This window comes from Poeciliopsis prolifica, unplaced genomic scaffold (genome assembly GCF_027474105.1).
Source record: "Poeciliopsis prolifica strain line A6 unplaced genomic scaffold, Auburn_PproV2 SCAFFOLD042, whole genome shotgun sequence".
NCBI classification, from domain to species: Eukaryota; Metazoa; Chordata; class Actinopteri; order Cyprinodontiformes; family Poeciliidae; genus Poeciliopsis; species Poeciliopsis prolifica.
The window spans coordinates 4387501-4402496 of NW_026562417.1; the positions used below are offsets into that span (position 1 = coordinate 4387501).

Sequence of the window (14996 nt, forward strand, 5' to 3'; positions counted from 1 at the left end):
GGACTTTTCCATATCTTTGCATCCATACTAAATATTGTTCATATATTGAACATTTTACAAAGAGAGACACTGTGGTATTTTTTATCATGTTTATGATGTAGAACTGGGTGGATCTAGGACAGTAGAAGGACCCTAACACATTTTAGGGTCCTGATTTAGAAACCTCACGTCTTGCACCGTAGCCATTTGATTTTGTGAAGAAATGGGCCGAACAAAACTCCCAGTGGGCAGGAAGACGACGGACGACGCGGTGCAGCGATGTGCGCATGCGGCGGCTGCACGCGTCATGCATTTCAAATGGAGGCTTTGCATCGGATGATGTCGGGCAAAAATATTCCGCGAAGGATGAGAGACAGAAATGGAGCTAAACAAAGTCGACGATGCTTTGACCCTGGTGTAATCAGCATCATCAGACCTGGAGAGCACAAACAGCGTCATGGTGGCCATAAACAGCGTCATGGTGGCCATAAACAGCGAGAATGTTGCGTTGTTCGATTGACCTCCTGCACTTTATTGATAGATGCCGTCTGAGGCTGTTTGCAGAACTGAACATCAATCAGTGTAAACTCACATACATACGGGCAGCAAACAAAGGCTTTGGCATATATTCATTACCTTACTAATAACAGCACAGTTGGTGTTCAGGTGTAAATAGGCAGGAGAGACGAAGCAGCAGTTTGTTTGACTGAGCAAGTTGAAAATTCTGCTATTGTGCATCATAAACAGAGAGATTATAATACGGTTCCAGTTATAAGACACGACTGTAAAATGAGAATAAATCATGCTTCAAGCGACCTTTAACCTTTAACCTTCTGGGTCCCTTCAATTGTTTTTTGTGTTTTTTTTTTCTTTTTTTATTTTGTCAATGCTGCCTGTGTTAGACATGACCAGGTGAAATCTTTCTCATCTCACCTTCAAAGTTTTTATTAAATGAAATATCACAAACTGTGTTCCTTCTCATAGTTGTGTTGCCATTGACTACCGTTTGAACGCCGTGCTTAGAACAGACTACCAATGAAATCTGAGTTTAGTTTGAATTTAGATTTTTTTCCCCTGGTGTTGAAATTCCTTCACAGTTTTTGCTTGTTGTGTAAATGGATCAATTTCATAAACAGATTGGGGGCAAAAAGCAACTTTTTGTGTTTTTCTTTCTGAAAAAATGTAGATGTTTAGTCACTAAAATAGACATTTAAGGAGTTAAAATTCCAAAACATTTGTAACTTTTATTACATGATGAGAACTGAAGTTATAATGATGTTTTAAAAAAATGGTTGATTCATAAAATTTCTCTGTCATTTTCTAAACATAGTCGGTGGCGAAGCGAACAAAGGGACTCCAGAAGGTTAAAGGTGAAAGTTCCAGGTTCATGGAACTGATGGGTGATATGTCCCTGACGTTGCTTTGGAAATCCTAGTGTGCGTACTTATACCTTGGTCTTTACTGTAAGGACAGATCTGCCACTGGAAGTTCCCCTCCCCCAAAACCCCCAATCCTTTCGACACCCAATCGGTTCCTCATTTCTGCCTCCGTCAGCGGAAAGTCAGTTACATAACAGGAAGCGACTTTCTGCTGCAAACAGAGTCATTTTTTACACTGTTTCAAACATGATCCCTGCGGCCGGAATGTTTGTGCGTCGGGTCCCCATGGAGACCGCCGTTGCCCTTTTCACGTCAAAAACAATCAAACATAATTAATGTTGCTGTTGTCCACGGTCTGTTTTGCATCCAGTGAGTGTGTGGTTGTTGGTCTGGGTGGTGGTGGAGCAGAGGGGGCCTTACTGCTCCACCTGGAGGCTGTCCGTCTTACTGCCCGATGCCTTAAAGCTGCTCACCTCTTCGAACACCAGCTCTGCAGACAGGAGCAGCAGGGGGCGAGAGAACATGTTAAAGTAACAGTGAGGGTCTTAGGTACAGACATGTGCATTCATTTTGATTGAATGTCAAACATTTTGTCATATTACAGCCACAAAATGCACATGAGACATCGAACAACTTTCTTTTAACCAAGACTTTCTCCTTGGCCAGAGTGCAAGGTGCTGCCCACTCAAAAGGTGGCGCCAAAGTCACGTCAGATCACAAGGAGAAGAAGAAAATCAACAGATCGCTTGTTTGCACAAAACACAGCCTGGTTCATTTTCACTGTTTTCTTCTGTCACACAGAATTGCAGTAAAGCACGGTAGAGGTTTTGGTCCAACATGACGAAATGTGAAAAACTTCAAGGGATGTGAAAATATTTGCAAAGAAATGGCAAAGCTATAGGACGGATATTTAGTATTATTCAAGGCATGTGAAGAAATTTCATAGCACAATCAAGTAACTGTATCTCAATCTGTTATGAAAAGTCAGAAAATATTGGCGCCTGTCTCTTTAAGAAGCCTTTCCGACACCCATCACAACAATGCTTCTCAGTAATGCCGTTTAAGAGCTCTTCAGAGCCGTTCTTAGGAGCTCAGCAGATCCCCACTTCCACCAGGTGTTGGCTAATTGCTGCTGCCGCTAGTCTAGAGGATCTGTGTGCAGGAGGGTCTGGAGCTCAGCTGGAGAGCTTTGGCTAAAGAGTTGGTGCATTGCATGAACAGGCGTTAGGGCACACCTGACTGGTTGCCATGGGAGATTCAAGGATTCCTCAAATTGAATGAATGAATCACGGCAACACTCCATGTGTTTGATGAGCAATTTTGTAAAACACTGACTTTAATTTTAGGTGTGAATTTGTAAACACCACAAAGATTTCACCTTTCCATTCCTCCAGAGTCCGGTCCTTGCTCTCCAGCGTTTGGTCGTAAGGCGGAGCCTCCGGCTCGTCGTCTGGGTCGTGGTACTGCGAGAAGTAGGGGTGGGCCAGGGCCTCGCTGGCCGAGATCCTCTCATCACAGTCCAGAACCAGCATGCGCTTCAGCAGGTCGATGGCTGCCAGGGCGACAGGAACAGGAAGGTAAGTGGAGGAGGGTTTGGCCGCGGCACACTGACGTTACGGACAGAGCAGCTGGCCTCACAGAAATCAGATCAGACTCTAAATGCTTTTCTGAAAATCTGAGAATGTTGGATAATTGAATCTGAGGTGCGTCACCAAGAGGGTTTGCTCCTCTGAAGATCTTTTCCATGTCTTGTTGGGGCATGAAGGGAAGAGACTGGATGTACTTCTGGGCCTGCAAACAGAGAGCAGCGGTCAGCTTACCGACTGGTCAATGAGCGACTCTGTGAACCGAACGTCTGATCACTCTGATCACACTGCTGTGGATGAAAATAGCAGCAGAGTTTTTATTTCCCCGTCTGTTCCCAGTCGGTTCGTACTCACGTGTTCGGAGCAGATCTTCTTCAGCAGGTCCGGTGTCGGGGTGCCGACCACCTCCATGATTCTCTTCAGCTGGTCGATATCTAACGGCAGGAGGAGTTAAAGGGTTTCCTGTTTCTGCTTTCTGTCAACTTACAGGTTTCAGCTCAACCAACAGAAAAAATGTTGATTCAAATATGATTTCACATATTAAGGTAAAAAAAAGGGGCATTTTAACCAACCTTTGAATAGAAAAATTGGTTTGTGAATCAAAGTCCTGACCCTAACATTCAGAATTGAATTGCTAAAGACTTGCATCTATGCTACAGCACAAACAGCGGGAATATTTCTTAAGAGCCATCCCAGTAATCTGGAAATATTTACGATAGTTGTAAGTGGAAAATCGGCACAAAAACAGGCATCAAAGTCATGCCATGTGAACAAGGCGTTGGATGTTCTGGGTTCTTGTTTGACCATCAGATTGGGGGATGATGTGTTGCTCTTTGAGATCTTTTAGCTGACCTCGGGTTTTCATAACGGATCTGTTTAAGTGATTTCTTGAGGAAGTTGTTTTACACGACGCAGCCTGAGTCTTCATAGCATATTGACACAAACTCTGCAAACAGCTTTCTTTTTAGGCATTGCAAGTTACCCAACTCTCAAAGATCAGACGATATAATTAAATTTAGCTCAGTTCTTCGGATCAGAATAGGAAACTTTAGATAATTCAGCCTTTTGTTGCTGCTGCTATTCATTCCACGTAGTAGCAGAGCTCAGTTTCTGAAAGAGCAAGGATTGTAATGCAAATCCGTGAGAGATCGCCGCGCCTCAGAGAGGTGATGGGAGATTCCTGCGAATTAGAAAGAGGACTCATGCCAAGATGATAAAGGATACAGTCAGTGCCGGGGAACAAGACTTTTCCTTTCAGCAGTTCTCCCATGATACAGCCCACAGACCAAATATCAACTGCAGCAGAAAGCAAAGAGCTTCAGTCAAGCTGTCTGCAATGAGTTCACTTCCTGAACATCCGCTGTGTCAGAGCAGCTCACCATTCTGGTTGTAGTGCATCCAGTTCAGCATGATCTCTGGTGCTCGGTACCAACGTGTCGCCACATACCCTGTCATCTCATCGTCCGTCTGCCTGGCCAAGCCAAAATCAAGTATCTGTTGGGAATGAAAGAAGGTTAAGAAGGTTTCCTCTACGGTCCACGGAGGCGCCAGTAGAAGTCGTAGTGTTGACGTGAATGTGGATCTTACCCTGAGCTCACAGTCTTCGTTCACAGCCACGTTACTTGGCTTCAGGTCCTTGAAGGGACATTAAACACCAGTAAACATCAGTAAATTCAAAACAAATAAGGTCATAATAGGCTGAAGATCCTGATTGAGATTAAATGTAGAGTGTACCCTTAAAAGCTAGCTTTACCGAATAGCTAAAATCTAGGAATACATGAGACCAAAAGGTGCATAGCTCTTTATTTTAATGGTTCAAACACCAAATACACCTTAACATGCATTAATATGCATAACTTGTTAGCCGCCTTGGCACAATGGCAGAAGCTAACATCTTAGCATCGCTCTAGGCAATTCAGCCAATCAGCAGCAAGGAAAGCACATGGCACTCTTGGATTGGCCGAATTCTTAACATCAGCCAACAGTGTGTCGAGTAGCACTGTGCTCGGGTATTTGCTTCTGAAATTGATGCATCTTTCAACTGTTTAAACAAATATTATTCCAGGAATAATTTGGAGTTTCGCTCCACAGAGAAATGTTTCAATCAGCGAATCCTGGAAAACTGAACCATGAATAAACATGAGTATATCTAACACTCATTCCTTATTATGACTCATAAACTGCTCAGGGTCAATTTGCAAAATTATTTTGTTCCAACATCTCACAAATACCAACATGTATCTAGACCAGTCACAATAATCAATAAATCCATTAATTGCACAATAAATTAAAACAAACTCAATCATTTCCATTGGCATGATTTATTGTTTTTCTGTTTTTCTCTCAATTGACCAAAAACTGGAAGATAAAAGTCTTCAGTTTGGTGCTTAACTAGCTCTTTTTTGAAGGACAACTTTGTTTACTCCAACATTTATTTTATTTGTTATTTTTGCATATTTATTTTGGCTATTTAAAATGTCTCCCAGTTCCAGTGTTAAATGTTCATTAGAATTTCAAGTTTATTGATCTTTTAGAACATATTCATTCTATCACTTAAAATGGTCTCAAGACAACAATATTATTGTTTATTACAATAACTTCTGGAAATATTTATCATCCAGCAGAATTTATTGTGAATGGCCTACATGTTGTCGTCTGTTTTACTTGGTAGTGAAGCATTTCTAATGGATTATGGATTCTATTTCACATCGGATTTCAGTTATTATTATTTTTTATTTATTTATTTTTTTATATCGATTTCACCTTCTTTCCATCCATGGGAGTTTCGGTTCCTGTTGGACTGATGGATTCTTGTGGAACTTGAACTTCAGATCAAATCCAAACTATAAAGACCAAACTGCTGCCATCAGTCAGTAATAAATGCATATTTATACTGACTGTAGAATTACTTTTACTTTTAGTAGAATATGAGTTTAATACAACTGCCAAAACACTGTTAAAGTATATATATATGTATATTTAATTTAATTTAATTATAACGTCTAAAATACGTTCAGAAGCTCATTTTCTATGAATCACAAGGAGGAATAAATACAGACTGAAGTAACTGCATGCCTGGCTCTATGAAGGCTGTTTACACAAACAAACAGATGTGACAATAAAAGCAAGAGGAAATTTGTCTGGTTGAGCTCATTTCTTGGGGCCATAAATAGAGCAAATGCTACTGATTAGAAAAGAGGATCTGATCATTTCAGTACAGATGACCTGGGCTGGCATGTTGCCAGGATACCACAACAAACTAAATATCTAATTAGCAGGTTCTTACGATGCCAGGACAGTTTGGTCTGCGCATGTAGAGGCAGGTATTCACTGAGCCCTTCTTGAATGTTGTAGATTTATTATTTTCATTGTGAGGATGTAGCAGAATAAAGATGCAACATTACCAGCAGGAAGCCTCAAAGTGAAGAGAAAGAAAAAAAAAAGTGTAATAAAAAATCTATCTTTTGGTAGAGTTAAGAATCTGATGCGACCAGCTGGTCTAGTCCAAGGTTCTTTCTTCAAACAGACTCAGTGGTTTGAACAATCGTTTCAAAGTCCTGCTACTGATAACAATTTGATGCTGAAGTGTTAAAAGATGAAATGTTTCCTTCTCTGTACAACTGATACTGATGATAACGTCACATATTCAACATTCCTCATTTTAATTTAAAATGACGTTTTATGGATGAATTCTCATATTACGACTTCATTCTCCTAATATCTTGACTTAAATAACATTATGACTTTATTCTCGCTATGTTATGACTACTCTTGAATAATTATGACTTTATTTTCCTACTATTATAACTTAGATCTTTTAGTTAATGTGTTTTTTTTTAAAGCCCGGTCCTAACACTCTGTCCGTGCATTAGCATTCAACCCCCTTTACTTGGACACCACCAAGGAAGGTTTTTGTGAACTCTTACGTTTCCATCGCATAAAATTCGGTCAGAGTCAGCCTGAGGCTTGTGGCTGAGAGAGCAGAGCAGACGGAGCGTCTGGTCCTACATTTAGACGTCTATCTTTTGAGTTTCCCACCAAACCAGGACAAGAAGCAGGAACTCACCCGGTGGATCAGTCCAGCTGAATGGATGTACTGTTGAGCCGGCGGCGGGGTGGGACAGGAGGGCACGGGAGAGAGGACATAAAGGAGGCAGAGGTCAGAGAGCAGCTCACCACATTAGTTTCTCCTTACAGGCAGACTGCTTTTGTCTTCACCATGGTAACGGGCTGAGGCTGAATAGAGCGCCTCTCCACAGCTGCCTGTCCGAGCAGCTGGACTCGGTCGGTTCCTCCAACCTCCACGCTACCTTCTAAACAGAACTATGACTTCCTTCAACACAGAGACCTCAGTCTCCACTGCACTGCTGATGGAGGACAACCAGGTAGCATCCTGGTGATGTATGGAGGAAATGTTACCTTAAGGCCGCGGAGCAGCTGGTAAATGAGGAACTGCACATGCTCGTCCGACAGCCTCTGGAACTTGACGATGTTGTTGAGGTCTGCCCCCATCAAGTTGGTCACCAGGTAGCTGGAAAAGCAAAGATGGACAGGGGTGGGGGAACTGGCGAACGTCACGAGATTTCTGCAAACCTTTAATCCCCTTCAGATCAACCCCTCGTCCATCCACATGCATTAAAGCTGCTACACCTGAACAGCTTGTCAGAAATACCAAGTCAAAACAGATTTACAGCTCGTTGAAGCCTTCTAGTGTCCCCGCCGGCGTGAAGACGTCCAGCAGCCCGATGACCTGCAGAGACACAAGCGGAGACGTGGGCCTGTCTATTCGGGTTGGGGCATTTTGACATTTAACATATATGAGCCGGCGGCGGGGTGGGACAGCGCTGTTTTCACTAACGTTCTCGTGTTTCATGTGCTTGAGAAGCCGGAGTTCGCGGTACGAGCGGCGGCTGTGGATCAGAGACTGAAAGGGCCTGGAGAGTTTCTTCACCGCCACCTTGTGCCTGGAGACCACGTCGTAAGCCGAGCTGGGAGGGAAGACAGACGCAAGAAGCTCTTTTTTCAAATGATCGTTTCATTCACTATGGCAGAAAAAAAATAGCAGTAGCACTGTTTTAAGAAATGGCATGAAACGTGACATACAGATAAACATGACACCTGTTATGAACATGAAGGTTCATGAATGCTTCTGACTGTTGTCATAAAGTGTCATTCAGTAAATAATGACACTTAATGCAAAGATAAATTACTTAATGGACTATGGTTTTTTTCTTTTCTTTAAAGTGCCATTATTTAATGAATAGTGCAAACTTGACACTTTTAATGCAACTTTGCATTAAAAATGTAATTTTTACAGAATTATGCTTCATGACAACAGTCAGAAACAGTCATGCAGATTCCTCCATTCTTCTGACAGGAGCCCATCAAATAAAGTGTCACCAAGAAACCTGTCCAAACCAGCCAGGCCCTGTGTGAAAAAATAATCACACCCCAAACATTATGACTGCTGGTGGAAAGTGGGACAACAGGGAGAAGCAAAACAGATCTGTAAGGGTGTGAAGACTTTTTCACTGGCACCTGAAGGTAGAGATAGGTTCCTGATGGGTGAACCTGGAATCAGCTGGAGCTGAGTGAGTCTGCGGTGGATGGGGTGGATATTGAAGACAAGAGGACGGAGAGAGAGAAAGAGGATGCGGCGCAACAGAGGAAACCAGGATGCAAAGCATTATTCCAGTTCTGCTGGTTTATTTTCTTTCCCCCATCTTCCTCTTTTGAAATGAAAATGTTCTGCCATGTAACAACCGCTAAGCCCCGCTGCAGCCGCCGTTGTTGAGCCGATGTCTGTTCCAGCCTGCCAGCTTCATTTTGACTCACCGTCAATACAGGCATCAGACAGGCAGGAAGGGAGGGAGGGCGAGGGTTGAGAAATGCCAGCAAGCACAGCAGGAATGGAGCGAGAAGAAGTGAAACTTGTAAAATGTGATTATCTAAACAAAACCGAACAGACAACAAGGGAGGCTGAAACGTCATTTCCCTTAAGAAACAAAACAAAGCAGACAAAAAACAGCTCATATAATTTTCTACAGTGTCTTAATGTCCTGATGGTCTGTAATGTGAACATGTTTGAATAAACGGCTGACTGTGGTCCTGGATAACCTGCTGTCATGCCTGATGTCCACACAGAGTCCAGCTGGGACGTCCAGCCCAGTCCATCTGACACCAACCAGGCCTCAGAGACTCACACATACCTTTTTACTCTGCCAGCTTCCATACAAGGGCCTTGGCACTCCACTGTCAACACACACACACACACACACACACACACACACACACACACACACACACACACACACACACACACACACACACACACACACACACACACTGCACTAATAGAAGCCATTGATTTCTGTTCTCCTCTTTTGTTTCAGCTTCTTTTCAACATCCTCAGACTTCAAAATGGTTCAGGAGGCGCAGGAGGAGCAACTACTGTCTGCTGGAAAGAGAACTATTTTTAACCAGGCCTCCTCATCTTTATACATAAAGAAGAAATTTGCATTATTGTTTGCTCATTCATGAAATGAACAAAACACCGACATCCGTAAAAAGTCTTAAATTCACGTAGCTGAAATTAAGACCTTAAAATATCTGTCAGGTTAAAAGCTGCCAGTTCTAGTTTGCTAACTAGTGTAAATTCATCAACTGTTTCCTGGACGACTTGCCTCTGTTTCCAAACCCCCCAGGCTAGATGCACTCTGTGCAAAACAGCTTGGCACTGCGAGGGTTAAGGCTGCAGAGAGCCATATGCCATATGAGAAACACAAAGCTGCTGCCAAGAGCCACAAACAACCTCAAAAAGATCCAGGAAATGTTCTTGGTATATTTCTGTCATATGTGTCTTAACTTTTATTCATAACGGTCTCATTTGAAACCTGCATTAATTCTGCAAGCTACCTTCTGTTGTTTGTGACTCCACTAAATACCAGAAGTAAAGACAATCAAAGAAATTGAAAAAAATATATATATTAACACTGTAACAATATCAGGAAAATATAAATATGATACTATTCCTCAAAATTCTGCTGAGAATTTCAATTTCCTGACTTTTCCCCCCCTTATCATTACAGATCACTATTTGTTAGAAAATCAGGGCGAGATTGATAAAATCAATAAATTATCCTCCAAAATTGCCCTCAATCTAAACAACAACCCAGTTAAAGAATTACAAAGATTTCCACATTACCTTACAATGGCGCTTCTATTAGTTTGACCTTAAACAATTTGACTAAATTTGAGCCCAAAGTATGAATGAAAAAAATCACATTCTCTAAATATCCTTCTTTGCTCAAATGGATATCCATAGATGATTAATATTTGGACAGATATCATACTGTCTGCACTCTCCAAACAGCAGCTTGAAGTATTTATCTTTATAATTGTAACGTTTATGTCTTCTTCACGGCTCTGGTCCATCTGCCGATAAACCTTTACTGCAGTTATATCATTAAAACTCCAAACAAGGTCAAAGAAAACTGAACTCATTTCTTAAACCAGTTCAGCATATATTTAATCAATAATTGTGGCAAAAACATAATAAAAACGAAGAAATACATTTAATTAATAGATACTCTGGTTCAAACTCAGTCTCTGTCTGACTTAATGTTTTAGGAGGAAAAGTAAATATTCAGTTTGTTCACAGCTTCATGACATGAAGCTGAAAAGACAAGAATACTGAATTAGAAACAGATCATAACAGCTTGCAGCCCTTTAAAGTTTTTGTCTCGCAGCTAATCAAAATTCGAGAAATGGTGCATGTTTAATTATTAAGTGTGTTTTAAATTTATAACAATACTTCCTGTGGCACACAGGCTCTGTGCTTCTAAACTATCACTACATCCAATTCTGCATCCTGTCCTTTTATTCCTCATCGAGAAGGTGGAACATATTCTTCAGCTTTTGTTTCGGCGAGTTTTATTAAATATCCACATCCTTGACCTGTGGTCAGCAGTTTTTATTGGGTTTCGAGAACTACTTGTTCCTTTATTTTGATAAGTGACAAGAGACATCACTGTGTCCCCATCACTTCTACGTTTTGCACCCCCCGACTCCCATCCCCCTTCTTGTGTTGGTCAGACCTTACCATGAGAAAATTGGTGACAAAGGCCAGAGATCAAAATTAGAAATGCAAAGAAGCTAGGATAGAGTTCAATTATATCCCTGACACAATAGTTCTTCTCCCATATTTACTTGGACATGTTGAAAAACTCCACAGCAAGTGCATCACACTTTCCATCCACTGCAAAAGCATTTAGATATATACTGAAATATTAGGATAAATATTGAGCAAGCGCATTACCTAATTTCATGCAAAACTATGCAAACTCTGAAGACTCACTTTCCCCTCTGGATAACACATTCTTGAAAATAAAAGTGAAACTGACAGTATGAGCAATTTTCTGATTTATTGCATTAATCTTGTGACCCTTGAGGTCATCCACAGAGCATTAACATTTCCTTCCCATAGAGTCAGCTGAGCCTTCACAATGGAGAAAAGTGAAATAGTGACATTACAGCTAAAGTAATGTACCCCACCTTTTATACCAAAACACAAACACACACAATTCAATCAGTAGCACATCAAAATGGACAAATATATTTTAAAGATGTTACATGGCTTGATATTCAACAAGGTCTGCCTCATTTTAACCCCACGTAGCATGTTTTTAAATATGCTAATATACACAATAAGACAGGGAGCGGTGTGAAAGAACTCCAGAGATTTAAGTGACACAACTCTATAGCCATTAGGATTTAACCTATTTAGAAATATGTTTAGGTTTTATCAGCAATGAAATAACATGTGAACATGCATCATTTGAATTGAGTTGGCTGACATAGGTAGCAAAACTATTTTAGCTAGCTAAAAGCGGTGGGATGGTGGAATAATCCAGCTAAAACCAATTTCTTGGCTGAAATCAAACGCATTAAGCAGTATAAAAATTGGAAAAAAGCTTTTTTATTACAATTAATTGCTGTATTAACATATCTAAAGACTTGATTAAAAGGTAGCTAAGCTTCTGAACAGTTTAAAATGATCTGGCTAAATTGATGCAATAAGCTAAAGACATTTAAAAGGGTATAATCTTTCTAAACTATTGGTTTGAAAAGATAACTCAATTATGATTAAAACATAATCATAATTGAGGGGTTTGAGGTTGGTTAAAACAATATTAGCATGGCAAGCTAGCAAATGCTACAAATTGCTAGCGTACACCAACAGAACTCCCAACGTTTTGGATAAAACTAAAGTATAAATCGTCAGAAATAGAAACTTCTCAAATACAATTTTTGAAAGTACAAAAATAAATTTAAACTCGTACATTTATGTAAATTTAAATGTACAAAGGAGTAAAACATTTTTTTTTTTAAAAAAACAGTTTGATCCAACAATTAATGATTATTAAAATCTTACACGAAGTTATTGCAACTATGATTATAATCATTGCTAAAATGACATGTTAATCCAGAAACATATGATAAATCTGAGATTAGCAAGATTTATTTTAATAATTCAGAAGCGTCTCAAGATTGTAATGCAGACTTTTACGTTATGACATCTATCCTGATGTCTGATAAAGACTAGATAGAGTCTTTTCCATAGTTTAACCTTTTGTCACAACCAAATGAGTTTTACTGCTACATAAATACACAAAATGGTCATACTCTTAAGATAAAGTCATAAAAACAAATTACGTCTGCTATAATTCAAGTGTGTAAATAAAACTAATTACGTTCCATTTGATATAGAAATATGCAAACATATGTAATATGGTCTGCTGGTTTCAGTAAGGAGCACCCGAGAGTCTGCAGTAAAACAAAAATGGTTGAAAGTGCTGCACTGAAACTGTATTAATCTCAGTATTAATTTCTATACTACTCCTACACTATATTTACTGTTGCTGGTAAATAAAACAGCCTTTGCAACTATAATCGTCCTTTTTTGTTACTAGAGAAGAAAAAACTTTCTATCCCTTGCAATGGGTAGCAGTAGCGGTCCCATGGTCACATTTTAATCCTGGGATTGTGTTCCCTGAATGCTAAACAGCCTTTGGCAACATATTATTTTTGTCCAAGAAGATCAGATCCACATTGAGCAAACCGCTTTCATTCTGCAACTTTGAGGACAAAAAGACATGTCTGACGAACTTGTGCTGCAAAAGAAAGACTTCCAGAGACAGATAAACTGCAGCAGAAGTCATGATCCAGCCATACATTTTTAATCTGCTGCTATTCTGAGCACAACTCTGAAAGCTGCAGAATTACGAAGCAAACAGAGAAGCGTGCCAACGATCAGATATGACAGACTGTATTTTTACTGAAGTCATGCTAGCAGTTTGTGAACTGTTGGGATCAAAGCTGCTGTTTTAGCATGCAGCTACGGGATTCGTTAGGTGTGGCCATACAGCCTGAGTTTGTGTGTAATCTGACCCAATCCATCATCCCACACTGTGGAATCACAGGTCCTGTTACACTAATGAAAGTACTCTTTGAAAAAAGATCCTTTAAATTAGGACTGGTGGGGTCATCCTGATTCAGTCCAGAGGATAGAATCACATCTTTAAAAGAAGAGAGGAGAATCAAGTGCTAATGCCCACATATCTCTAAACATTTTCACATTTTTCACATTACAAGCACAGATTTAAATGTGTTTTATGGATACAAGATTTCTTTAAAAATCAAAACCTGAAAAGTGTGGCATGCATTCACAATCTCCAAAACTCAATGCTGAACTTTGATTGGGCCATTTGACACATTAAAGTAACCTCACCTGGGTTTCAAGACTGTTTTAGCCTCTAACATACTTTTATCCAGGATGGCCTTGTAGTTACCTCCCTCCGTCTTCCCAAATACTATGAGCAGCTCCCCCAAACCCGCTGAAGAAAAGCCCCCCAACAAGATGCTGCTGCCACCGCCATGTTTCACTGTGAAAATGAAAAAAGTCCAGTTGTACACCAATGTTGCCGTTTGCTGTGTTCTCCACATGGCTTGCAGTAAACTACAAACAGGTCTCACCACTTTTTACAAAACGTTTTTCTGATATAAAAAGCAATTTTTTGTGAAGTTTACAATGTTTACTTATCCCATAATCACATTCCCTCACTGCCTGGGATCTGGCCACCCCGGCAGAACATTCCTGGGGACGCCACTGGCTTTACCACACCTTGGAGTTCTGTCAATTTGGTGTTCTTTCAAAAGAAATTTTGTTTTTTATATTATTATTCTTAAAACAAGAACATAAAATCCCCCTTTTCTTCCTTTAGGTAGGCTGCTGGTGTAGCTTTACTGAACACTGTTCAAGGAGTATCACCCAGACACATTGCCATGGCAACGACATACCACTAGCTAATGAAGTATTTGCCCAAATATGAAGCAGCTGCAAGGTTTACAGGGCAGGAAACAAAGAGTGTGTGCAGGTGGCAAAGCAAAGAAAGTGCTGGATGATGATGATGATTTTGGGGGCGATGGGAATGATGATGATGATGATGCAGGCAGCTGGATTCCTGAGGATCAGCCAGGCTGTGATGCTCAGGCGGACCTGCAGGGATGCAGCTGAAAATAAGAGGCTCTATCAGGGCATGTATGGGACCAGGAGGGAATTTCATTTCATTCTTGAAATCCCCTTCGTGCACTAGCAGCTATTTATCTTTGTGAGCAGTGATAGTTTACGCTTTCCTGAAATTAAAGGAATAAAAGCAGAAGGTCCAGATCAACGCTCATGTCTGCTGCTGGACTTCCAGTAAACGTTGTGGCGGCGAAGCCTCGCCCCTCCAACACTCACCACACCGTGCCGTAGGCTCCAGAACCCACCGGCGTCAGGTTCTGGTACCGCTCCGGAACCTCCCATACGGTCTTGTTCAGCTCCTGCCGGTAGAATCCCGGTCTGGCTGACATGTTGTTTTGTTTACCGGCTTCAGAAAAGGAAGAAAGGAAAGAAAAGAGGTGGAGGAGCAGAGCAGAGCCGAAAATAGGTAGATATGGACCGCCGTCTTCTGCCCGAGCCGAACTGCTGCTGCTCCCCGGACAGACAGAC

General features: G+C 40.9%; 1 protein-coding gene across 2 annotated transcripts; it reads right to left on the bottom strand.

The window, feature by feature from the left end:
• Window positions 1-443: 443 nt before the first annotated feature.
• On the bottom strand, window positions 444-14996 carry mapk11 (mitogen-activated protein kinase 11). 2 transcript variants are annotated; one of them, XM_055055627.1, is made up of 12 exons: window positions 14745-14996; window positions 7803-7932; window positions 7636-7694; window positions 7364-7475; window positions 7011-7040; window positions 4532-4579; window positions 4324-4438; window positions 4169-4240; window positions 3299-3378; window positions 3071-3149; window positions 2737-2910; window positions 444-1848 (listed from the first exon to the last, which is right to left on the bottom strand). In XM_055055627.1, the coding sequence occupies exons 1-12, from the start codon at window positions 14855-14857 to the stop codon at window positions 1775-1777; spliced, it is 1086 nt and encodes a 361-aa protein (XP_054911602.1). In that variant the 5' UTR covers window positions 14858-14996; the 3' UTR covers window positions 444-1774. The 2 variants fall into 2 exon arrangements, with proteins under 2 accessions (XP_054911602.1, XP_054911601.1); XM_055055626.1 differs by having other exon boundaries at window positions 4324-4579.

Excerpts from the sequence above, each read along its gene's own strand:
- mapk11 (XM_055055626.1), bottom strand. The coding sequence starts at position 14,857 with ATGTCAGCCAGACCGGGATTCTACCGGCAGGAGCTGAACAAGACCGTA. Across the intron at positions 4,580-7,010 it reads CAGCTGGACTGATCCACCGG|GACCTGAAGCCAAGTAACGT; the intron begins GTGAGTTCCTGC and ends TGTCCCTTCAAG. Across the intron at positions 3,379-4,168 it reads CTTGTTCCCCGGCACTGACT|ATATCGACCAGCTGAAGAGA; the intron begins GTATCCTTTATC and ends TCCTGCCGTTAG.